This window comes from Mauremys reevesii, linkage group 10 (genome assembly GCF_016161935.1).
Source record: "Mauremys reevesii isolate NIE-2019 linkage group 10, ASM1616193v1, whole genome shotgun sequence".
NCBI lineage: Eukaryota > Metazoa > Chordata > Testudines > Geoemydidae > Mauremys > Mauremys reevesii.
The window spans coordinates 33,220,361-33,246,580 of record NC_052632.1 but is presented as its reverse complement, the minus strand read 5'-3'; the positions used below and the strand labels follow the sequence as shown (position 1 = coordinate 33,246,580).

The following is a 26,220-nucleotide window of genomic DNA, read 5'->3' as shown; positions in this document are numbered from 1 at the left end:
TGGTACATTTGATAGCACGTTGTACATAAAGTAAACATGTAGATAAAGTTAAGGAGAATATTTAAATCTCTAACCGCTTTTAGTTATGCTTGTTGTAGTGGTCACAATAGTTGACCAAAGTTCATAAAAATATTTTAGTCAAGTATGATTTTTAAGAGGCTGTATATTAAACAAAAAACCCAACACAGGTACATTTTGAAAACTTTACAAATTAGGGTTTTGTATGCATCTTAGTCTCATGAACACTTGTTAATAAAATATGCTTGAGAAAGACTTTTTAAGGTGATTTTCATAGGACATTTTACTATTTCACAGTATGAAATCATATAGAATAATTAAACTTTTAAGGACAATTGGGATGTTTTTCCTGCCAAAACCATTTAAATATAAAAGGACAGTATTTAATTATGTAATATTTTAAGACATTTTTGGTTGCTGAATTTAAAAAGCATTGTAATTTGTTTAACATAAACACACATCCCCTCCCTTTTCTTCCTTGTAGATGTAGTTTATGTATCTGCAGCTGGCAGTATGCTGTGCCAGATTGTTAACTCATTGTTGTTACTGCCTGTGTCAGTGGCCCGGCCTTTATTGAGTTATCTGCTAGATCTGTTGCCACCTCTTGATCGCCTTAATAGACTGTTACCCGCTGCTGCCCTATTAGAAGATCAGGAATTACAGTGGCCGCTTCATGGTAGGTAACATTTTTCATCTGAAAAAGAAGAAAATAGCAAGTTAAAATTAAAATAGGTAAATATGTTCTATAAATTGGAAACTGTTTATTTTGTGTCCTTTTAATCTCGAAATGTCTCAGTACCCCTCCCCTCTAACCTTTTAAAATTTATTAATGTACCTTGCTGTAAACTAAGTATTTTGCACTACAAACAAATTACTTGATCCTGTGTGTCTATAATTCTTTTTCACTTTAGTGAGAGTTTCAGGTGCACAAGGAATGTAGGATTAGTGCCAAAATACCCAGTCTGTAATGCATGAAAATATTTTGCTTTTGTTGTAAAATGTTATTCCTCATGTGCCTTTATATAGTATACTATCCAGACTTTCAAGTATTATTAATGCTTTCTGGTATGGAGTCTGATAAAATTAATTTTAATAGACAAGATTGCCTACTAACTTTTTTCTGAACAAATGCTCTCAAATATTTATGCTCCTTCCAAAATAGAAAATGGAGGGGAAAATGCAGGGGTTTTGGGAAGGGGAGTTGTTATAGTTATTTGCAAGCCGTTGAATTATTTCCTAATCAGATTATATATGACAATGTTTGCCGCTTTTTGGAGAAGTGCTATTTGTAACATGTGACAAAGGTTTTACTAAAGCAATTTTTTAAATAAATCATGAGTGAGCAGAATATGGGACAAAGTTGTTAGAAGCAGTGGAATCGTATTTTTTAATCAGTTCAACAGACAACTTTATGGAAGGAAATTCAGCCATGTATGGGGTGAAGATGATGATGACATATGAGTACAATATATTTTTTAAAAATTGTCCCAAAACATTCAAAATGTCTTCATAATAAACACACCAAACTGATTTACAGAGGAATATCTTCTGGACTGTGTTAAGGGGAATACAATGGCTAAGAGGCAAAAGGAGTTTTCTCATTACTTTGAAATTAGTTACAAAATTGGAAGACCATTATGAAAGTAATCAATTACTAGCGGAACTAAAAAAGGCTTTTGTACCTGCTCTCACCAGAATCAAACCCAAAAATTCTAAAGTGCATAAATGGAAAGATGATAGTAAACAGCAGTATTTTCAACCATCTTTTTTATACAAGGAAGGTTGGGGAAAAAGTAAGTAATTTGGACATATCCAAGGAGAATGATAAGATCTAAAATATTTACCTCCCAAAAAGTTACCTGAGGATCTACAGCAATATACAGATGTTCTTCGATAGGATTTTGCCAAAGCAATACATTCTGTCAGATTATTGAGTTTTATACCAGTTTGTTTTTCAGAATAGAAAACTAAATCTATTTTGACTAATTATTTATAATACTTTAGGTGGAACTGAACTAATTGATCCTGCTGGAGTGCCCTTACCACAGCCAGCCCAATCTTGGGTATGGCTTGTTGATCTAGAGAGAACGGTAGCTCTGCTTATTGGACGCTGTCTTGGTGGAATGCTTCAGGGATCCCACGTGTCCCCAGAGGAACAGGATACAGCCTATTGGTTGAAAACACCACTGTTCAGTGATGGAGTGGAAATGGACATACCTCATTTAGGTAGTTTGCTAAATTGTTAAATGTAAATTTACTATATGTAGGTTTTTATAATTTTTCATTGCTGCTGTTTAACGTTGCCACGTTTTCAAGCCTGGGTATTGCCATCCTCACAGACTTTTGGAGTTGCTGTAGGAGTAGGCAGTAGGAGATCTAGATCTTTAATTTCCAGCCTTCATGAACTTAAGTATGCACATTTTTTAGTTGTCTTGAAGTGTCTCCCAGTGACTTTAGCAATATTAAGAATCCCTGTATAGGTGATGCCATTTTAAGTAGAGTGTCAGTTACACTTGGTCTAAGCAGGATTAGGAAACACTCTACTTAAAATGGTGGCAGAGCATCTACGTTAGGGCACTCAATATCATAGCAATTGATGGAATGGTCTTAACAATAGTGAGAAACTTTTGAAAAATATCCCTAGAATAGAGAGATCTATAAAAGCGTGTTTCTTTCCAAGCCAATTTATGCTTTTGGCTTCTGGATTGAGATTGACAGTAGGATGGTCTTGGCTATGAGAAGTAAGTCTCATCCTGTGGATTCCTAGGAGTGGATGGAAAGGAAGAAGAAAAGAAGAAAATTTACAGATAGCTACCGTTTTTGTATTCTAAAATATTGGCCTAACTTTTCCATCAGTTAAGCTCTGTACATTTATTCCTTTGTTGTAGTATATTAAATTGTGTATACAGTTTGTAAGATTTGGTGTAACGTGTAATCTTTATATTTCTTTCTTATAAGAAATAATGTATCTTCGTTAGATTTTGCTATACCTCCCTCCCCCTTCCCCCTTTAAGGAGATTCTAGCTAAATGAGCATAAATGACATTTCACCAAAACACATATGGTAAATCTTTTGGGTTCAGTTCTGAAATGTCTAATCAGGTTTAGGAAGATCTGTGCTATATGGTTTGCCATTTGAACTCTCTGATTTATTTATATCTTAATATGAAAAAGTAAGAAATTGGATGTTTATAAGTAAATATAAACTTCAGCATATCATAGACTCATAGGACTGGAAGGGACCTCGAGAGGTCATCTAGTCCAGACTCCTGCACTCATGGCAGGACTGAGTATTATCTAGTCCATTCCTGACAGGTGTTTGTCTAACCTGCTCTTAAAAATCTCCAATGATGGAGATTCCACAACCTCCCTAGGCAGTTTATTCCAGTGCTTAATCAGTGTAGGAGCTTTGATGTTTATAAACAGAAAAATCAACTATTTCAAATTTTCTAAGGGGAAAAAAATAACAAGCTTTCTTTTTTCACTGAGTTGTATCATTTCAACTTGGATGTACTATTTCCCATTTCCATTTGCATTAAACATTCATATTTACTGTCAAAAAGGATCATCTTCCTTGTACATAATTTGTGAAAGGAAAGTACAGTAAAAGCTGTGTTATCTGGCACTCTACCAGCCGGAAAGCTGTATAAACCAGCATTTCTGATCTTAATTGAAAGTCCAGTTTATAGTCCACTTGGCACAGGGCCAGCAGGCTCCCTACCTGGCTCTTTGTGGCTGCCTGGAAGCAGTGACTTATCCTTGCTGCTCCTAGGTGGAGGCATGGCTAGGCGGCTCCTGTGTGCTGCCATCGCCCCAAGCGCTGGCTGCGCAGTTCCCATTGGCTGGGAGCTGTGGGAGTGCGACACCTGCGGGCGGAGGCAGCACACATGCCTAGCCATGCCTCCACACAAGAGCAGCAGGGACATGTTGCCACTTGCAGGGAGCTGCCAGAGGTGAGTGCTGCCTGGATCTGGCACCCCCTCCCACACCCAACCCCCTGCTCTGAGTCCCCTCCTGCACCCAAACTGCCTCCCAGAGCCTGTGCCCCAGCCCTGGGCTCCCTCCCGCACCCAAATTCCCTCCCTTAGTTAACTGGAATTTTTGACTTACCGGCACCCCCCATTCCCTAACATGCTGGATAACTCAGTTTTTACTTTATTATAGTAAAAGCTTTGAGTACCTATATGACTATACAGCAGTAGGAGTAACATATGCAGAGCTCCTGTGGAGTTGCTGGGATGGCTGTCACTCTCCCTGTAAAATTTATGGAGGAGCAGGAATCCTGATACTGAGCCATGACATTGAGTATGGGTGGTGGCCTCTGCACAGTGTGGTCACTTGACAGTTGGGGACAGGGAGATTCCCTGTCCTGAGGAATAGAAAGAGCAGGGGTGATAGGGTTTTTCCTTGTGGGATGTTGGAGTGATCATTGGGATGTCCTTTTTCTACCCCTTCAATAGCTTGCAAAAAGTAGTGAATGTATGTGCTTATCAAAATCAACAGAATCTAAAACCTAAATATTTCCCTTACTTTAGACAAATGCATGAGTTCCCTGTTGGAAGTGGCCCTCTCTGGAAATGAGGAACAGAAGCCATTTGATTATAAGATGCGACCTGAGATTGGTGTCTTCGTTGATTTGGCCTTGGGTTGTACAAAAGAGCCAGCCCGTAGTCTCTGGCTCAGTATGCAAGACTATGCTGTTAGTAAAGGTAAGAAAATGAAAACAGACGTAAGCGACTTCTACAGATCTTGTAAACCTGGAAGATAATTTTATGTGCAGAATAATGACATTACAGTGCTCAGATTATTAACCCTGTTGCCAAGCTACTTGCTTGCTTCAGGTCATCCTCAGCCGGGCCTTGTGTACTCTGTGACAACAGTCTCTAACTTCCATGGCATAAATTTTGTTGCCATGTAATGCCATTCAGTCCAGTCACTACACACTTACACAAACAGACACAGCTATGGCTCATATTTGGAAGTAACCATTGTTATAAAATTAATCTATATTTTCTGGTAAAGTGGGTCAATAAAATTTTGATTATTTTTTTTTTAAGAAAAAACAAGAACAAATACTCCACAAACGTTTGCCACAAAAAATTTACCCTTTTTTTGACACTTTGTATTGCCTAGCTTACGAGCCTACATCTCTGGCAGCCCTTACTTAGTGTTTGCAAACTACACTCCATTACTAGCTCCTGCCAACTAGCTCCATGGAACAGCACATTGAGTATGTGCTATTATCCTGTAACACTTTCTTATGAGGAAAGCTGGATAATAAGAAGCAATTGCAGGCAGAGGCTTGCTGGGCAGGGGACAGAATAAAATATTGGGCATCTGCTTGCAGCAAAATGGAGAATTTGGTTGAAGGAATGCTGAATGCTGAATTCCATGGTGCCTTGGAAAACTAACGAATTCCTGAGCTGGGAAATCCATGGGGTTCTGAGATGAATGGGTCACTTTACACCTCTTAGAGCTATTCTTTCAGGTTGTCTGGGGATTCAGTCAAGCCAGGCTCAGTTCACATTTTCAAGGCTATTGCATTGGAACCATAATGGCTAGAATCATAATTATTTTTAAAAATAAAAGATTCTGAATCATGAGTCTGCAGCAAGATGTGTATACCATCGTTGTGGAAAACTCGGGGCCCTGATCATAAGTTTTGAGATCCAAAAAGACTGCTTTGGTTCCATAACTATATATAACGGGTCAGCAACCTATGGCATGTGTGCCAAAGATGGCACGCGAGCTGATTTTTAATGCCACGCTGCTGCCTGCCGGAGTCCTCGCAGGCAGCAGCGTGCCATTAAAAATCCTGCCCAGCCTGGCCCGGCCCGTTCTTCTCCATCCTCTGCTCTCCCCTCCCTTTCCACCACTGCAGGGGCAGAAGCTTGGTCCTTCCAGCTCCCCTTCCTCTGCCGTAGTGTGCTAGGTTCCTGCCCCTCCTCTGCCTCTCCATCCATCCCTCCCTCCCTGCCAGCCGATCAGCTGATGGCCCTTGTGAGGGAGGGGGTTGGGAAGGAGCAGAGTCAGCGCGCTGCTCCCGGTGGAGGCAGAGAAGAAGCGGGGGCAGGGCCTTGGGGAAGGGTGGTGGTGGAATAGGGACATATGCCCTCCAGCCCCCTGCCTGACCACCCCCCCACACACCCAGCCCTCTGCCCGCAGCCCCGCACACCGCCCAGACCCCTGCCCTGAGCCCTGTAACCCCCTCATACACACCAAGCCCTCTGCTTGACTCCTTCACCCCTGCCCCCAGGGCCCCAGCCCTGATTCTGGCACCCCAACACATACCCAGCCCCCCCTGACACCTGCACCCCCCTCACATGCCCCCAGCCATCTGCCCTGACTCTTGCACCCCCCCAAATACTCAGCCCCCGCACTTGCCATGCACTCCCTCACATCCTGACTCTTGCACCCCCACGTCCCCACCCCCACCCTGAGCATCAAACTAGGGAGCTCCTGCACCCCCCCCCACATTCCCACCTGCACCCCTCGCACCAAATGGGAGCTGCGCAGGTAAGTGCCCCACACCCAAACCTCCTGCCCCAACCCTGAGCCCCCTCCCTCATTCTAGCTCCTGGCCAGACCCTTCACCCCCAGCCCTGTGCTCAGTATTCTCCCACCCTCAGCTCAGTGCAGAGAGAGGAAGAGAATGGGCCAGAACCAGGAAGAAGGTAGGTACCCACTCTGTGTGGGCAAGGCCGGGACCCCAGACCAGCAGCAGGCTGAGCGGGTCCAGCAGCCGGGATCCCGGCTGGCAGGAGCCGGCAGATGGAACCCCTGAGTGGCAGTGGGCTGAGCTGCTCAGTCCACTGCCGGTCTGGGGTTCTGGCCACTGGCCCTGCACAGTCCGCTGCCGGTCTAGGGTTCTGCCTGCTGGACCCTTGCCAGCTGGAGTCGTGGCCACAGGCCCCGCTCAGTCCACTGCCAGCCTAGGTGAACAGAACCCCAGACCAGCAGCGGGCTGAGCAGGCCGGCGGCGTAAGATCAACATTTTAATTTAATTTTAAATGAAGCTTCTTAAATATTTTGAAAATATTGTTGGATTGTAAAATAAACAAGGGTTTAGTTATATAATATATAGACATAGAGAGAGACCTTCTAAAAAACATTAAAATGTATTATCGGCATGCAAAGCCTTAAATTAAAATGAATAAATGAAGACTCGGCACACCACTTCTGAAAGGTTGTCGACCCCTGATATATAACATCATGAGTAGGGCCCTACCAAATTCAGGGTCCATTTTGATTAATTTCACAACTAGGGAGTTTTAAAATTAGTCAGTTTCACATTTTCAGATGTTTACATCTGAAATTTCACGGTGTTGTAACTGGGGGGGGGGGGGTCCCAATCTAAAAGGTGGTTGGAGGGGAGATGGGGGAGGTCGCAAGGCTATGTAGCTGGGTCGTGGGATTGCTACCCTTCTGCCCTTCTGTTGGCTGGGGCGCTGCCTTCAGAGCTGGGCAGCCAGTGAGGAAGGCTGCTGGCTGGGCACCCAGATCTAAAGCCAGCACCACCACAGGCTGTAGCCCAAATGTGAGGTCACAGGGTATAGCGTGGTGGGTTTTCCCGGCAATCTCCCATTCCAGTGGAGGGCTGACAGCTGGAGCCACAGCCTCCCTGGGCGGGGGGGCGGAGCGGGAGGGACAGCTCGAGCTGCGCTTCCTGCAGCTGGGGAAGATCCTGGAGATGGGTCTGACCTGAAGCAGGCCCTGCAGGGGAAGAGGAAGTTTCAATCCCTGGCAGCTAGAGCCTTCTGCAGGGTAGGAGCCCCCTGGCTGCGCTCCAGATTTCATGGGGAAAATCATATTTCACGGTCCGTGATGCGTTTTTCATGGCTGTGAATTTGGTAAGGCCCTAGTCATGAAATAGGTTGCTGTTATATTTAAAGTAGTTTCCAAATATACATGTGAACATTTCCTTTTGTAGATTAGTTTTACTTTTAATATTGAAAGTATGGCTGTATAAATATTTGCAATGGAATTGGAAAAGTTTAAAACGTGGTTTATACATTTTTTTGATTCTGTGGCACTGATCCACTTCTGTGAAAAATACATTAGATTTTGTGGGGTTTGCTTGATAGTAGGGTTGTTTTGTAGCAAAAACGGGCTATTTTCTTCATCGTCCTCTTTTTCAAGTGAGAAATGAAATTTTTAAAATTATGAATTGTCACTGTTTGATGTGAAAATGGGCATTTAATAAAAATGTTGCAAGAAGTTTGATTTTTGGACCTCAAGATGACCTGCAACAATACTGAAGTTTTTCAGAGGTGGGAATTTCACTCAAAACACATTAACAAGATCTGTACAATCCTCAATAAGGCCCTAATTCAGGAAAGCTTCCCTAATAAGGACAGTAATTAAGTACATGAGGTTGATGGGGCTGAAGCACGTGCTTAAATTTTAAGCATATATTTAAATGCTATCTTGAATAGGATTGAATTTAAGCACATGCTTAAGTGACTTCCTGAATCAGGGCCTGAAGCATTTAAAAAGGGCAAGATCATGGCTTGGTGTACGTGCACCTGCATGTGCTTCCTGGACCTTGGGTTTGGGTGTGTAGACATAAGTGAGCCCACTAACTCTCCTGAGCAGGAATGGAGGACATGGGTGCAGCCTTGCCCCTTCTCTCCAGACACACTAGCCTAGGGTACATGTGTCAGGGCTAGCAACAGATTACTCTCCATTTCCCCTTGTTTCTCCATCTTTTCTTTTCCAAGAGCAAATGGGAAGTAACAGGGAAGGAATTGTGATTGGCAGGGTCATGATTTCTTCTCTATGCTGCACACAGGTACATCCCACTACCTTTTTGCAGGGCAGTTTATAAATGCAGTCTAGCCCTAGAGATTTTTAGAAACATGTAAGACTGTAAAGTAGCTGCATTTAGGGTAATAGCTGGTTTTGCAATGATTTTAATTAGTAGAATTTTTGATCTACATACTGGGAGTTTTTTACTGGGTTTGAAATTGCTGTATCTTCATGAGAACAGAGTCTGTTTTAAAAGAACCATTATTTTTCCAATCAGTTTTTGAAAAACACTATGGAGTTTGAAAAATTCAGATACCAACGAGGGAAGGATACTTAAAAAAATAAATACTGGTCTGTTTTAGATTGTCGCAACTGTAACCAAGCTGGGTGATTTCAAAAATGCAGCAGAAAGGCTCATAAGACAGCTCATGAGTTACTAAGTCTGTTGTCAAATTGGGTCATTTGGGACTCCAGAGCAAGCTGTCACTCTACTATGAGTATTAGTAACTTTTGTATTATTCAGGATCCTGTTGTGTGTCAATATTATAAACTTTATATATCTATCTATATAGTATGGAAAATCTTGTTGTTTTCATTGCCCTTTCCTGGGCATATGGATATGAGTGAGGGTTAATTTCAGTGCAGCTGAGTGATCTAAAATTAATGTCTTTGAAACCTTGTTTGCTAGTCAGAATCTCCTTTTATTTAAGCTGTGATCAGTGCAGTTTAATATCTCTGTAGCAGACACAATTTTTGCACTGATAGATTTGAAGATAAGACTAAGTGTCCTTAAGCAGGGACTCTTCCTAATTTAGACTTGGAGTATTCTGATCAGTTTCTGTATTTGTAATTTTCAGGTCAAATCATAAGCAGTTTATCTAAAGATTGAAATTATGTAAACAGGGTGGGCAAGGTCATATCTTTTATTGAACCATCTTCTGTTTGTGAAATAAACCAGCTTTCAAGCTACACAGAACTCTTTTTTAGGTCTGGGAAAGGTACTCAGAATATCACACTAAATACAGGGTGGAACAGATCATTCAGCATAAGTAGTTAACACACATGCTGAGTGAAATAATATATTTTATTGAACCAACTTCTGATGGTCAATGAGACAAGCTTTCAAGTTTACAGAGAGCTCTGAAGAAGACTAACACCTCTCCACTTCCCCTTGAAGAAGAGCTCTATATAGCATGAAAGCTTGTCTCTTTCAGCAAAAGAAGTTGGTCCAATCAAAGATATCTTTCTAATATCCTGGGACCAACATGGCTACAACAGCACTGCAAACAGTCTTTAGATAAGTTATCCAGAAGTAAAACTTCATCTTCATAATGTTCTAATAGAAAATTTTAAGTCAAGAATAATGAAAAGTGTGTGGCTGGAAAGCTCCTTTGAAGCATATTTCAAGTCTATCAACATTTGTTTCAGTTAGTTCTTAAGCAAATGATGCTATAATTATTAACATGATTTATTTAAAATTTCATTGGTGTTTCTAAGGATTTTGTTTTAATCCACCCCTTGTTTGTTGCATTATGTGTTTTGTTAATCACTACTCTTAGTTTATTTCATGAACATTAAATCCATTTATAAATTGGCAAAAAGTTTAGCGCGAAGAAGATTTTAAGTGACTTCGTAACTAATGCTGTTTTAAAATATAGTCAGAATTAGTTTTTGGAAATCCCAGTAAATTTTAATGGTTCATTTTTATTTTCAGATTGGGACAGTGCAACCTTAAGTAACGAGTCACTCTTGGATACTGTGTCTAGATTTGTTCTTTCAGCTCTTTTGAAACACACAAATTTACTTAGTCAAGCTTGTGGTGAGAGCAGGCAAGTAACTTGAAACTATGTTTAAATCTTTACATACTTTTTTTTTTTTTTTTAAATGAAAGGTGTGATTTTTCTATTATGGCTCTTTGTAGATATCAGCCTGGCAAAGCCCTGGCAGAAGTATACCGCTGTGTGTATAAAGTTCGGAGTCGCTTGCTTGCTTGCAAAAACATGGAACTTATTCAAACTAGGTCATCCTCAAGAGACAGATGGGTAAGAATGAAAAATATCTGCTTGATTATAGGATTTTGCTGCATATCGTGAGAAAATATTTATTAATGAAATATTGTATGTACTCTATGTATAATCACTTTCCAATAGTTTCTTCATTCACTCAGATAGAAATTTTGCACTTCATTAAAATTACTTTAAGTTTTTAAAGCATGTTTTCAAATTAAAATGTGGAATATACACCTCTACCCTGATATAACGCGACCCGATATAACACAAATTCGGATATAACGCAGTAAAGCAGTGCACTGGGGTGGGTGGAGGGCTGCGAACTCCAGTGGATCAAAGCAAGTTCAATATAACACGGTTTCACCAATAACGCGGTAAGATTTTTTGGCTCCCGAAGACAGCGTTATATCGAGGTAGAGGTGTATATATACATTTTTAGTAGCCCTCAATTTCAGTAAGTTATTATTCATTATTTATTTAGTACCCATTATTTGAATAAGGTGCCTTACAAAGCTCTTAGCTTAGATAAGACACAGTCTAACTTGGACAAGTTCAGTGCAGGCAATTAAAGATTGAGGCTCAAGGAATGAAAGCAGACAGAATAGTAGTTGTTTAGCAAATGGAGGCTATTTTGAAAAAAAGGATTTAAAATAAGATCTGAAGGCAGAGGAGAAGATGCATAGGAAAAGGAAATGTGGAAAAAATTGTGCAGAATCAAGAGTGGGAGAAGTGGATATAGGAGGAATCAATGGCAGAGATGTAGGCAAGGGCAGACGCTCTAAAATGAAACAAATAATGTTGGGTTGTATATTATATCCTTATTGGTTCTTTTATTTTACTATTCAAGAACAAAGCCAGTTCAACCAATTAATGTTGAAGCCTTTGCTGTCAATGAGTTTTAAGCAGTACGACACTTCAGAATATGCACAGTTTTTGGTAAATCAGATTTTGGACACTTATTACCTTTTGGCAAATTCAGGTTCAGAATGTATCTAGTCTGAATGTTCTTTAACATGGCATAAAATCACAAAGTTTGATTTTCTCTTTAATAAGAAAAATAAATGAAGCTCTTTTAAAATGCAATATAGTTGTAGCCATGTCGGTACCCACCTTGTCACTTTTAAAAGGCAGGCATTGTATGCTTTTTTGTGTTGTGTAGCTGTGGCATGTGCTTCAGGAATGTTCTCAAATCATCAGGTATTTGTAGTAACTTATCCACCTGACAGTAAGTAGCAACTATGAGTTGGAGAGAAAGGGATATGTACACCATGTTATAGCCTCCAACCCATAGATTAATACATTTTAAGGACAGAAGGGACCATTATGATCAAATAGTCTGACCTCTTGCGATAACACAGGCCACAGAACCTCACCCAGTAATTTCTGCATAAAGCTCATAACTTCTGTTTGAGCTTTAGTGTACCTTTTAGAAAGTTATTCAGTCTTGATTTAAAGACTTCAGGGGATGGAGAATCCACCACATCCCTACATAAGTTGTTCCTGTGGTTAATTACTCTCAATTTACACCCTACTTCTAGTCTGAATGTGTTTAGCTTCAGCTGTGAACAGTTGGATCTCTTTTATGCCTTTTTCTGCTGGATTATAGAGCTGTCTACTATCAGAAATCCCTTCCCCGTGTAGGTACTTGTAAATACTCTTAATTTTCTCTTGGGTAAACTAAATAGAATTTCTTAAGTCTTTCACTATAAGAAATATTTTCCAGGTCCTGAATCATTTCTATAACTCTGTTCTGAACCCTTTCCAATTTTTTAACATCCTTTTTCAATTGTGGACACCGGAACTGGTTACAGTACTCCAGTAATGGTCTCACTAATGGGGTTTAGAGAGGTAATACCATCTCTCTGCTCCTACATGATATTTTCCTGTTTATGCATCCGAGGATCCTGTTTGCTCTTTTAGCAGTAGCACCACACTGCGAGCTCTGGTTCAGTTGGCTATCTACCATAACCACTAAATCCTTTTCTGTATTGCTGCATTCCAGGATACTGTCATACTGTTTAGACTTTTTAAATATTCGTCCAACATTAGCTTTTTCCTAGTCCTCTACAACTTCTCCAGTGTTCCAAGATTTGTTAAAAATCAACATTAATTGTTCAGAGAGCTCCTTGTCAATATTTTTTACTCTTTGGTGCAGATTATCTGGTCCTGCTGATTTTAAAAATGATTTTTAATAGCTGCTATTTAAAATCCTCTCTAGTTGCTGATGGACTTGAAAATATTTCCTTATCACTGAAAGATGTGAATATTTCATGCTACTTCTTTCCATGTACAGAATAGAAGTATTTATTGAATACTTAGTTTTACCATCCTTATTTATACCATTGTTAGGGATTTTGTTTGCTCCTGAAACATTTAAAGAATTCCTCATTGTCCTTAACCCTACTGGCCATAGATTTTTCACTGATGCCTTTAAGTTCATTTATCAATTGATTGTTTGTGAACTGGTAATTTGTACTCATTGCTATCTGCTTCCTCTGTTTTCCATTTATTATATATATATATAATTGCTAATTTGACTTCCCTTTTTAACCAGGGTGTTTTTTAAATCAAAGAAGTCGCCTTATGTGATTTCAGAACTGTAGGTGTTTTGGGACATCTAATAAAGCCTTCTTAACGCCCAGTTTTTTCCTTCATTCAGTTTTGTTGATGATTGTTTTCAGCTTTGGGAAACTGGCTCTCTTAAAGTGCAAAGTACATATATAATACTAGTCAAGGCTGTGGTCTATGGTTATCATTATCTCCCTACTATAGTCTTTCATATCCTAAAATTGCTACATTTTGTGTGTGAGAGATAAGTTAACATCTGATCTTGCAGTTCTATGTGTGTTTAACTTCCTAAAAGTGAATGAAAGTTTTGTCAATGTAAGAACTGCAAATTCAGCTCTGTGAATGTGAAAATAAAATGAGTATTTATTGGATGTAATTTTAAACCAACTCAAATACTGGCAATAGAATAAAACCTTATAAGGATCATATGCCATTTAAAGTGAGAGAATTCTTCCCAGTAACGGCATGTTGATGCTATGATGCTGAAGTTTCAAAGTCTGACTCTTGAGCCTAAAACCAAATACCTCATTGTACTATTACATATATACAAAAGAGCTGAGTAACAGTTTCTATAGGAAGCATCACTCTCAATTTCCTAACTTGTATGTATTTAAAGTCTTTGCCATAATATGGCATTAAAGTAGTTTTCTGCATTTGATGTTTGTCGAACTCAATATATACCAATTAATGCCTTCTCATAGGAAAATAACTTTTGTGTTTAATATTTTTTCAACATTACAGTTTTTCATTTGGTGAGAAGTGATTTCACCATGTAACTTAAACAACTTTGTCTAGATGTCAGAAAACCAGGAATCTGCAGATATTGATCCTCAAGAGCATTCTTTTACTCGGACCATTGATGAAGAAGCTGAAATGGAGGAGCAGGCAGAGAGAGACAGAGAAGAGGGGCATCCAGAACAAGAAGATGAAGAGGAGGAAAGAGAGCATGAAGTCATGACAGCCGGAAGTAAGTAGACATTAAATGTAGGAATGCAATTTCATGGTTTCTAGAAAGCACTGTACATTTGTTTAACAAAGGACAAATGAAAAATAAATCTAGAGGTTTTTACTTCAGACATCCAAAATGTCATTGAGTTTATTTGTGTCAAATTTTAGTGTATTCATTGGGTCAAAATATAAGAAATATTCTGCACTTTTTAATAAATGTGTGTGTGTGTATATAGTATCCTTTCTATATGTATATGTATGTAGTAACAGATTGATTTTAAATATCTCTTATTCTAAAGTTTGGAATAAAATTTATTGTTGCTAACATTGGATTGGTTTGGAATTTACTAATGCTGTTGAATGCCTGCTTAAGGAGACCTTTGTAATCACTACTAATGTATGTTTTTCAGTACACTTCATATTTGCACCACCACCTGTAAACTTCATGATAACTGTCTAGATATTTAAATATGGCTTGCAAAGAAAATTGCCAAAATTCCTTCAACTTTGGTAGTTTTTGCTGAATTGGGTTTTGTGCCCAGGCTAAAAGGGATATTCAGCCTGTTAATTAAAAGATTGTGTTTTTTCCTCCTTTGATGAAGCCATATCTAACTGTATTAGAATCACGGAATAGCAGGGTTGGAAGGGACCTCAGGGGGTCATCTAGTCCAACCCCCTGCTCAAAGCAGGACCAATCCCCGGACTGATTTTTGCCCCAGATCACTAAATGGCCCCCTCAAGGATTGAACTCATGACCCTGGATTTAGCAGGCCAATGCTCAAACCACTGAGCTATCCCTCCCCCCTTCAGGGATAGTCAGGTGGCCAGTTTCCATATCAATGTGACATTCCCAATATGCTCTATGCTAGTGACTTATTCCCCTCTCCTCAGGGAGGAGCCTGCCAGGGCTACCCTGACCAAGGGTTAAGTAGAACCTGCATAGCAAACGGCTTCATTTCTGTTCCAGGACTTAACTTTGCTTGAGGGGTGTGGTCTTGGATAAGACTATTTTCTAATTTCTGTTGATTTGTAAGGACTGAGAGGCCTGCCAAACGTCTGGTAGAAGATTCTTCCCAGTGACCCGAAGCTAACAAAAGCCTAGCCTTGTTTTCCTAGAAACAGGCTGGAGCTATAAAGAGACCCCATTTGCTACCAAACCCAGATCCATAGATCCACCAACAGGGTCTTCCAGCTTGCACTGTAGAGGGATAGAGAACTAGACTGGGCCCAACATTTCCCTTAGAAGAACCTACTTGTTTTTGTTTTGCTCCCACAGCACAGGTAGACAGATTAGGATTCTTCTTGGTTTTAAAATAAAAAAGCCCTGTAATTCCTAGACTTCCCATTAAAAGATCCTTCAAAACACGGAGTTTGGGCTATGAAAAGGACCAAGCTTATGGAGGAAAGTGAGACCACAGAGTAGTATTTCCTCTCTGGAGACAAGTCTGAGATTTTGGTCCCAATCCACACAGCTCTAGAGATGTGATTAGAAAAGAATGTCAATAGACAGTTCATCCCAGATGGTTAGAAGAGATGTCCTGAAAATATTACCAGGTGAAGTAATTCAAAACCTGCTATCTGTCTACTTAGATTTCTTTCTTCTGTGGTAAAGGAGCCACAGTCCCTTCTGAAAGGGAGGAGGGGAAGTGGATTCATGTCTCCTGAGGAATTTTGAAGCATCTTCAACAGCCTTGACAGCTTCATGCTCTACCCAAACAATATTAGCATGGACTGATGTACTCCTGAAGATCAGGAAATGTTATAGTCAGGTGGTCTCTCTCTCTAAGATAATTCCAGTAGCTGTTTTTGTTTCCGATTTTTTGCCAGAGCTCTGGGTTTCATCTCTCTTACTTAGACACTGTTGTCTTCAATCCTGGAGTGGTGTTATTCAGGCAAAAACTCTACTACTAGCCTCTAAATATTCGGGAGAAAGATTGTTTGAGAACACCGTAGCAAAGTGACCTCTGAGGAGGCAAGTCCAAAAAGAAATTGGCATCTGCCAAATGATGCTGGAACTGGTACAGGCAATATGGGAGAAAAAAATAGTCCTTTTGTGTCTCCCACTGGAATAGAGATATGACTGAAGGGAAAGCCACTTCTCCAGAGGGAAATGAACAGATCAAAAATCAAATGACCTCGAGAAGATTTTACAGGCTACCCCACTGCCAATACCAGTTCTTCTGCATATCCCCCAGGTGCATACTGCTACACAAATCCCATTGGTTGGTCTGTGGACCTAGATTTGATTGAAAATTGGAAAGTTTATCTTTCTTACTGAAAATTTCTTTTCTCCAAGAATTCAAGTACACAGATGTTGACCAACCAGCACTTGTTTTGGTTAGACTGAAATTTGGTGTGCATTGGAATTTGTGTTGTTTTGGATAATTTGAATGGGATGCATGCTCTGCAGTAAGTTTCACCAGTTTATTGTAAGAATTAGAAATATTTAGTTGGAAGCATTTTCTCTAATTGTCATGCTCTTCTAAGGGACATGGCTAACCCTGCATTGCCACTGATGGACAGTGTTATAGCCAGAAGCAGGCATGCTTAAAAAGCCAGTTATTACTCTTACTTGGTAGCATTTGTTCCTTATTTTCTGAGCCTAACTTTATAATCCCAGGCCATCCTTATACAGTACCATATAAACAGATTTTGTTCTCTAGGAGGTTTCAGCGGTTTGTTTATCATAAGCACAATGCATCCAAGGAATAGCATACTGCCAGCGCCTGCTCTGATCATTGTTATATGGGATGTGTTTTCACCTTAAAAAATAAAATGTGAGTTTTTAAATGGCAGTGTACAAGCTTTCCTGTTTATTCTGGCTCTTTGAAGGTATTCAGTGGAGTGAAAGAATTTTGATCATTCCCTTTCTTGCTCCCTCTTAAGTAATTAGATTACAGTGTACTGCTGAAGGAATTGATTAGCAGCATGTCAGATTTTACTATTCCCTTCATTTTAAATTTAACATTGTAAATGCTAGACTAAGTAATTAGTCTATGTTTGTTAACTTGTTAATGGATCCTTTTTTTACTGTTAGGAAAAAAATTGTTCTATTTTCCACTTGTCGATGCCAATGTTTGGCCTAAACTGAAGATGACTATTTTATTATAATTTAGCTTTGCCTAGAAGTTAAGACCTTGTTTTTGTGTTGCATGTTACAGAAATATTTCAATGTTTCCTATCAGCCCGTGAAGTAGCTCGCAGTCGGGATCGAGATAGGATGAACACTGGAAATGGGACTAGAGTTGATGATCAGCCTCCTCAGTCCCAACAGGAACGGAGAGTTAGCACAGATCTTCCGGAGGGTCAAGATGTGTACACTGCTGCATGCAACTCTGTGATCCATAGATGTGCCTTGTTGATCTTAGGAGTAAGCCCTGTTATTGAAGAGCTCCAAAAACGAAGGGAGGAAGGACAGTTACAGCAACCTTCAACTAGTACACCTGAAGGGATTGGACTCATGACTAGGTGGGATTCATTAACTGTTTAAAGTAGTTAATTTTCCTCTAGTTCTTTCCAAAAATATTTATTAAAATTTAGTAGATAACCCTTGAAGGTAAATTCAGGGTATGACAACAAAGAAAAAGAATTCAAGGCTTTAGATAAAACAACACTGATGCTTGGGTTCAGAGGGAAAGTGGTGTCTCAATTTTTCATAAAAGAACCCAACATGATACGGGCAACCTAGATATAGTACGATATACTTGAAACAGTTTGATTTTTTGAAATTGAGTATAGCTGTGTGGACTCATCATAATGAAATCCAGATCATCTAGGATTTAAAATAATTTGATTTGTTGAAAAATTCATATTCATTAGTTTGACAAGAGTTTTTGTTTTGTTCTTTTGTTTATATTTGTTGTATGTATTGGGATTTTACATATAGTGTTAGCTAAAGATTACACTGCTTATACCCAAAATTTGGGGTTTTAAAAGAAAGTAATAACATAGACAGACCCTAAAAACCCAATGTGAATAGAAATGTTTTTCATGATTTTAAAAAAAAACAAAGTAAATATTTCCTGGAAAACAAAGAATTTTGTTAGCCAGATGCATGAAAACCAGAAAGGAAGGCAACTAGTTTCATTGTCTAAATTGGAGTGAAACAGCATGTGACGTAAACAGTATAAATTCTGGTAGTCGAGTGTATTTTAAAAAATATTTAATTTTAATAATCTAAGGTATTGCTAGTAACACAGATGTAGTTTTTTAATCTATCTTGACTTTGTCCTTTTTAACATCTGTCACACTGCTCAGTATAGTTATACTAAAAGCCTCTCAGTGTTTTTAGCTTTTCTTAGACTGTTTCACATTAAACTGTATTTAAACTGAAATTTTAATAGGAATTTATAAAGAAGACTTTTTAATTTCACTTCCATTTTTATTCTTTTTGACTGTTTGCTGGGAGTCCAGTCATTAAAACATGGGCAGCTGTGTCTGGTGGTGGTGTCAAAGTGGCTTTCATCTTCAGCATATCGACCTTAGGATTCACTTAATGGGTGGGTCTTAAATGAATACAGTGCCTTTCCTTGTCTGTTGCCATGTCCCCTCTGCTAGACATCTAAGTGTTTCTGCATACTGAACATTATTGTATATAACACTTACCGAAGAGCTCAGGGAAATTAATCATCTCAGGCTGCTGTCACATCTGCTGACCAGCAAGAGTGCTGAGGAGCAATAATATATGCTAATAGAGGGTATTAGTAAACATTTGCAAGCCCTTTCACATCTTATTCCTGTCTCCTTTTGGCCTTGAGACAATCCTCGTTAGACTTCTCCCAAATAAAGTTGTGTTGCCAGCTGAATCAATATTTGACTATCAGTGCTTACTTTTGTGTCTGATATAAACATTAATGGTGATACAGGTAGGTAGTATACACACTTTTTATGTTCATATACAAAGTTTAGTTTCTGAATATTATACCCTGAAATTAATATTTGTAGCAGAGACTTTGTACAACAACTTATGGCTGCTAATTTACTTTAGTTTTGTATTCTACAAAGAGCATTTGTGAAATAATTTTCTCTTTTATATGCGTATGTTTGTGAGGCAGGAGTGAAAGTCTTACTGCAGAGAGTCGTTCAACCCATGCTAGTTCAAACTATAGGCTGATCAAATCAAGGAGTGAATCTGATTTATCTCAGCCTGAATCAGATGAAGAGGGTTACTCACTGGTAGGTAAAACTAACTTGATGTTTTATACAGTTTCAGTCTTACATCTGTATTTTTTCAGATATAAAAGATATCTTTAACATGTACCATTTTGCTTAGAAGCATTATGAATTTGCAGTGGATATACAGAGGAGACCACTGCAAACCACCCACATTGCTATTGGGGTAACAAATGATTGCACAAAAATGAACTTTAAAATGATTATAGGTTAGTTTAGGTTGTTTTTCTGTTGTTCATGAGTAAGGCTACATTTTAGTCATGGGTATTTTTATTAAAAGTCACAGACAGGTCATGGGCAGTAAACAAAAATTCACGGCCCGTGACCTGTCCATGACTTTTACTATATACTACTGACTAAAACTTGGGGGTGGTGGTGCTCAGAGGCGCAGCCCGGGAAGAGGGTTGGCAGGGCTGGGGCAGGCTCCCTACCCGGCTCCTGAGCTCCACATGCTGCCTCTGCTCTGCCCCAAGCCCTGGTTCTGCAGCTCCCATTGTCTGGGAAATGCAGCCAATGGCAGCTGCAGGGGCGATGCCTGCTGACAGAGGCAGCACATGGAGCTAGGCACTGAGGGTGGGGAGCGCCCTCCTCCCCTCCAGGTAAGCACCGCCTTGCACCCCAATCCCCAGCCCTGAGCCCCCTCACACCCAAACTCCTGCTGCTGCGGGTGGGGGGAGACTGCCCCAGCAGCAGCCCATGCTCCTGGCCTGGAGGCTGCCAGAGTTGCTCAGGTGGCCCCCAGGCCTGCCACACCAGCCACTGCAGAAGTCACGGAGGTCAGGGAAAGTCACAGAATCCGTGACCTCCCTGACATTCTGACAGGTGTCAGAATCCGTGACACCTCCCTTATTCGTGAGCAGTAGTGACATTTACACAGCCAAAGCTATGCACTACAGTTTTTTTTCCCCCAAAGGCTTAGAAATCTTGTTAAATGAAGAATTGGAGTATTCTGAGGAACATAATTTTAGATTTACATGTCTCCCAGACTAGCATGCTCATGTGGATCATGAAGTTTTCTTAAGAGTCTTTCCCCTTTTTTTTTTAAATTATGGCAGTTACAGTAATTATTTCTTCAGAAATGTGGTATGTTCTCTGTCGTGTTATTTAAAACTCAGATTGTTTTAACTAAAATAAAATGCTTTGCTTTGTCTCGTTTCACTTAGTACTGAAAAGCTTTAAGAAAGCCTAAATCTTGAGATACTTTTTCTTGTACAATTAGATAGAGAAATGAGGTTTTGTATTAATTCTTCTAAATCTAGAGTGGAAGACGAAATGTTGATTTGGATTTGGCATCCTCACATAGAAAGAGGGGTAAGTTTTTATTAATATATTGGTGTAAACTAGTACATTTTAAACTTGCTTTCAGTGTTTTTAAAAGTACCTTTAGATTCACATGAAATAACTTGTTTCTGAAGTATCATATATATGATCTTAGCTCATTAGAATGGTTCATGAAAATTGTTCTCTTATTTTAAAAAAATAAGAATTTTTAAAAATTACTGTTGACCATAAATAACCACTCTTTGATCATGTATTTGTGTGGCAAAGATGTCTGATTGGTAAGTTCTAGAACGCACTGTATATATCTTTTCCTAGTGGGATATTTCTTAGGAGCTAGTGAGAGCTGTTTTATTAATTTAAATGCACTATAGAGGATAAAGGTGTTAGCACAACTCAATTACTGTCCAACGTTAAACAAGGTCTGGGGATTGACATACAGAGTCCTCAGCCTGCTTAATACCGTGCCAAACACATTATAAAACTCAGACCAAACTTAAGAAATTTATTGATTGAAACACACAAAAGGAAAATGAGGTAAAAAGCATTAGAACTTAAATTGATTGTTTATCCAAAACAAACTTAATCAAAACCTATCAAAGTCCTTTCTGGGGACAGTGAATATTGGTTAAAGTCTCTTATGCGGTCTAACAGTCCTTCCTGGTCAAGGAGAAAGTTCTGCTGTTCAGTTCTGAATTGAGAATGATAGTCATTTTCCTGCCTTAGACAAAACAGACACACACAGAAGGGAGAGAATAAATAGGATAGTAAAGATGGGGGAAATATGGATTTTGTTGATGTTCTCAGGGTATAGGGTGGCTGCTCTGTCACAGATGGATGCTTTGGGTTGGTAGGTATGGAGAGTAATGGAAGGTGGAGGCACACATCAGAGCCCTAGGAGGACTCCTGTTAGGGCCTTAGTGGGGCTCCGGGTGATCGCTACTTCCCACCACCCAACACAGATGTAATGAGGTTGAGTGGTGTCCGCAAAAGAGAAACTAACAACTAATTATTTCTTAAGAAAGGTTTTTAATGACTTATGACTATAAAGGCAACACAGACAGAATGTGCCTAATGACAATGTGCCTAATGACTTTAATTTTAGTAGCCTTAACCTATTTATAACTTTATCTAATCAATTTATAAACTTTTATTGACTTTTATGATAACTTGATGGTAACTTATACTGAAGACAGGCACAGCGGCTTGCAAAACTACTATGATTTATAAACTAGTAACTTTACCAACGCTGTACCTGTTTCCAGCAAGGCACAAAACATATACAGTTACTATATATTGATTAAACCTATAGTATTAATACAGACTTAAGATTAACCAGCTCGAGCATCACCAGACCGTTTTAATTCATACCTCACCCTGCTTTCGTCCAAAGATACGTTACCTTTCAGTTGACCATTTCCTGCACTGGCCAGGTACAGATAGTCAGCGAAGCGCAAGTCCCTTTGGTTCAGGGGGTGTATGTGAGCCTGACAAAGAGCAATCTCTTTTAGGTCAACAACACACACACACACTTGCGCCTCTGCATCTTATTTATACGATATTTGCTGGCCGTGCTTCAAAACAAGTCAACCAATCAAGGTGGCCAAATATTCCAGGGTGGCATTTGTGGTTGTTTTGAACTTATGAACTGTGCACCTGTGCCCAGCTCATCTCTTCTGTATGTGGCTAGTTGTGGTCAATTTGCTAGACTCAAAAATGCTTGGTTCAGCTTAAAGAGGTATTTGGTTGCAGAGCATAGTAACCACAAGTCTGTATCTACCTTGACAGAGTTTCCTTTTTGGTCTATAAAGCTTTCTAGATAGATTATGCTTATGCTTGCAGGATTTAACTGTACTCGCTTCTTACAACTTCCGGAAGTTTGAGGCCTAACAGTACTTAGCCTGACACTAATTGACAAGGCTTATGCACATTAATCACAGTAGGTTAATCATGACAGCTGTGGCTGTGGACGCCAGCTCACCAAACTCATCAGGGACATCATCTGATTGGTCTGGTCAGGTCCCTTTCCTTCCCTGGTTCTCAGGCTGAGCAGAGCTGTATGGACCATCTCATCACAGTGCCACAGTGCTGGCACTGTGCAGTACGATTGATTTCAGGATCCAGTTAAAAACGGAGAGAGAGCAGGATAGAGGTAGGACAGGAGGAAGATAAGGAGCAAAAAGGAGCACCTGAGGGAGGAGAAGACAGCGGGATCTAAAGTTTCAGGTTGGCATCCTTTCTGGTGCAGCGATCATGGTCAAGCATGCCCCATGGAATATCAAGGTCTGACGTCATGGCAACAATCCTTCCATCACAGCAGCAGTGATGATAAAAAGTTCTTCTCACTGTTCTTCCTGACAGTGTCTTTTTAAGGGCTTCAGAAAGGAGTGATGAATGAAATAGCCCATCTCATTATTTTCTGGTCCTCTTGTTCACCAGAACTTCTTGCATCCGAAGAAGTGGGTATTCACCCACGAAAGCTCATGCTGCAAAACGTCTGTTAGTCTATAAGGTGCCACAGGATTCTTTGCTGTGTTAAGATTATATCAATAAACTTTTTGTTTAAATTAATTCAGTCTTTCTCTCTCCTTTTCACATCTTTTCTTAAATAGTTTTATATAATAGCTCATTGTGGCAATTCATGAACCTTTATCCATTTTTCACAAGTTGAGCTTACAATTAGGGTAAATTTGTAGGTCCATTTATTACAACATGAATTCAGCCGTTTTTAGAGAGTTTTCATTCTACTTTCATTCTACTTTCACTCACTTTCTGAAACCAGCAAGAAGAAACTAATGAGGGATGTTCATCTTTCTATAGTGAAGTTGTATATCCTGATGCTTATAATAAATTTTTGTCATAGAATGCAGTTCAGAGCCTTCAGAACTCTAACCCAGAAGATGAATGGCACTTGATTTGGAAGAGGTTAGGAGTGCAATTTTCTGTTTACTATAAATGTAAGTCCAAGTATGCGGTTCTTCTAGTTGATATCATATCAGTCTGAAGAATCTTAATGGTTTTCTTTCTCAAGACTATCAAAGAGTCATCTTGGAAGTAATGGAGGGAACAAAGCATATGTCTTGTCTTTAAAGGGGAGAACATAACATAAGAACGGCTGTACCGGGTCAGACCAAAGGTCCATCTAGCCCAGTATCCTGTCTACCAACAGTGGTAGCGATGTATGTGTCACAAGAGTGAACAGCTGAATCTAAAATAATTTTAGTTTAGTGTTTGATCTCTGCTAAGGGCTTGGAAACTAATTTTGTAGTTAAGATGTATGTGGAGTTTGGGGAAGCTTGAATATTCTAGAGAGAGTAAGGTAAACTTTAGTATTATTCTGGTTAGTTGATAGCTCTTTCCTAGTTATGAGGGAGAATATTTAGAGAGATCATTTGTTAGCATGTAGTGTAGATGCGATAAATTGATCCCTGATCGCTTTTCCATCAACTCCTGTACTCCACCGAGGCGAGAGGCGGAAGTGGAGTCGATGGATGAGCGGCGGCAGTCGACCTCGTGCCGTGAGAATGCAAGGTAAGTCGACCTAAGATACTTCGACTTCACCTACGCTATTTTCCGTGCCTCCCCCAAGTGTAGACCAGGCCTAAGTGGGATAAGATTCATATTTGGAATATTGGCATAGATGGGGATGGCTTAATCACGAAAGAGAGGCGCAGAAGAAAAAGGGAGTAAAATATATACAAGAATATATACACTTGTTCTGAGGTCCAGAAGGAGGTCAGAGGCAGACCAGTTAAAAGCCTCTGGGTAAAGATAAAAGGGAAAAAACAGGTGATGTCATGGTAGTGGTCTAACTATAGAATACCAAATCACGGGGATGAGGCACTTCTGGAACAAATAACAGAAATATCCAAAACACAAGACCTTGTAGTAATGGGTGACTTTCACTACCCAAACATCTGTTGGAAAAGTAATACGGCAAAATGCAAAATTTCCAATAAGTTCTTGGTGTGTATTGGGGACAACTTTTTGTTTTAGAAAGTGGAGAAAGTAACCAGGGGGACAGCCCTTTTAGACTTGATTTTGACCAACGGGGAAGAATTGGTAATGAATTTGAAGGTGGAAGGCAATTTGGATGAAAGTGACCATGAAATGATAGATTTCATTGTTTGAAGAAAAAGAAGAAGTGAGAGCAGCAGAATAAGGACAATGGACTTCAAAAAAGCACTCGGAGAACTGGTAACTAAGATCACATGGGAAGAAAATCTAAGGGAAAAAGTTCAGGAGACATTATTAAATGCATAACTGCAAATTATCCCGATGAGAAGGAAAGATAGGAATCGTAAGAGGCCAATGTGGCTACATTAGGTGTTCTTTAATAACTTGAAAATCAAAAAGGAATCCTACAAAAATTGGAAACATGGCTGAATTTTTACGGAGGAGTACAAAAGAATAGCACAAGTATGTAGGGACAAATTCAGAATGGTTGAGGCACAAAATGACTTACATGTACCAAGGGACATAAAAGGCAATAAGAATAGGTTCTTTTAAATACAAGAGAAGCAAGAAAGACTACAGAAAGTGTTGGTCCTCTAGCTAGTGGGTAAGGAGAGCTAACAACTGATGACATTAGGTACTGAACACTTCAGCCATCTTATTTTGCTTCAGTCTTCACTAAAAAGGTTAAAGGTGACCCAGATACTCAACACAATTATTATTAACAACAAGGGGGAAGGAACACAAGCCAGAATTGGGGAAAAATAGCTTAAACAATATTTAGATGTATTCAAGTGAGCAGGACCAGATGGAATTCATCATAGAGTACATAAGGGAACTAGCTGAAGCAATCTCAGAAATGTTAGCAATTATTTTGAGAACACATGCATGACAGTTGAAGTCCTAGAGGACTGGAGGAGGGCAAAAATAATACCTTTCTATAAAAAGGGGAACAAAGAGGACTAAAAAAGAATGAGGAGTACTTGTGGCACCTTAGCCCTGGTCTACACTATGAGTTTAGGTCAAATTTAGCAGCGTTAGGTCAATTTAACTCTGTACCCGTCCACGTGACCAAGCCTATTTTGTCGACTTAAAGGACTTTTAAAATCCATTTCTGTACTCCTCCCTGGTGAGGGGTTTAGCGCTAAAATCAACCTCGCTGGGTCAAATTTGGGGTAATGTGGATGCAATTCAATGGTATTGGCCTCCGGGAGCTATCCCAGAGTACTCCATTGTGACCTCTCTGGTCAGCGCTCTCAACTCAGATGCACTGGCCAGGTAGACAGGAAAAGTCCCAGGAACTTTTGAATTTCATTTCCTGTTTGGCCAGCGTAGCGAACTGATCAGCACAGGTGACCATGGAGTCCCAGAATCGCAAAAGAGCTCCAGCATGGACCAAATGGGAGGTACTGGATCTGATTGCTGTATAGGGAGAAGAATCAGTGCAGGCAGAACTCGGTTCCAAAAGATGAAATGCCAATATATTTGCCAAAATCTCCAAGGGCATGATAGACAGAGGCTACAAC

General features: G+C 39.7%; 1 protein-coding gene and 1 long non-coding RNA gene across 11 annotated transcripts in view; one reads left to right on the top strand and one right to left on the bottom strand.

The window, feature by feature from the left end:
- HERC1 (HECT and RLD domain containing E3 ubiquitin protein ligase family member 1) overlaps positions 1–26,220 on the top strand; it is a 216,959-nt gene that overhangs the window by 80,566 nt on the left and 110,173 nt on the right. For 8 of the 9 annotated variants that reach the window (XM_039490819.1, XM_039490821.1, XM_039490820.1 and 5 more), the window contains 9 exons: positions 503–694; positions 2,023–2,244; positions 4,553–4,726; positions 10,480–10,594; positions 10,687–10,807; positions 14,138–14,309; positions 17,452–17,758; positions 19,345–19,465; positions 20,722–20,773. In XM_039490819.1, coding sequence (XP_039346753.1) covers positions 503–694; positions 2,023–2,244; positions 4,553–4,726; positions 10,480–10,594; positions 10,687–10,807; positions 14,138–14,309; positions 17,452–17,758; positions 19,345–19,465; positions 20,722–20,773 — 1,476 coding nt within the window. The remainder of the gene's footprint in view (positions 1–502; positions 695–2,022; positions 2,245–4,552; positions 4,727–10,479; positions 10,595–10,686; positions 10,808–14,137; positions 14,310–17,451; positions 17,759–19,344; positions 19,466–20,721; positions 20,774–26,220) is intronic. The other variant, XM_039490822.1, reaches the window with a different exon arrangement.
- Positions 576–23,008, bottom strand: LOC120373031. Of its 2 annotated transcripts, XR_005585338.1 has the most exons (4): positions 22,930–23,008; positions 4,548–4,714; positions 2,062–2,185; positions 579–712 (listed from the first exon to the last, which is right to left on the bottom strand). It is a non-coding gene; the product is annotated as an uncharacterized LOC120373031 (long non-coding RNA). The 2 variants fall into 2 exon arrangements; XR_005585337.1 differs by lacking the exon at positions 2,062–2,185 and having other exon boundaries at positions 576–712.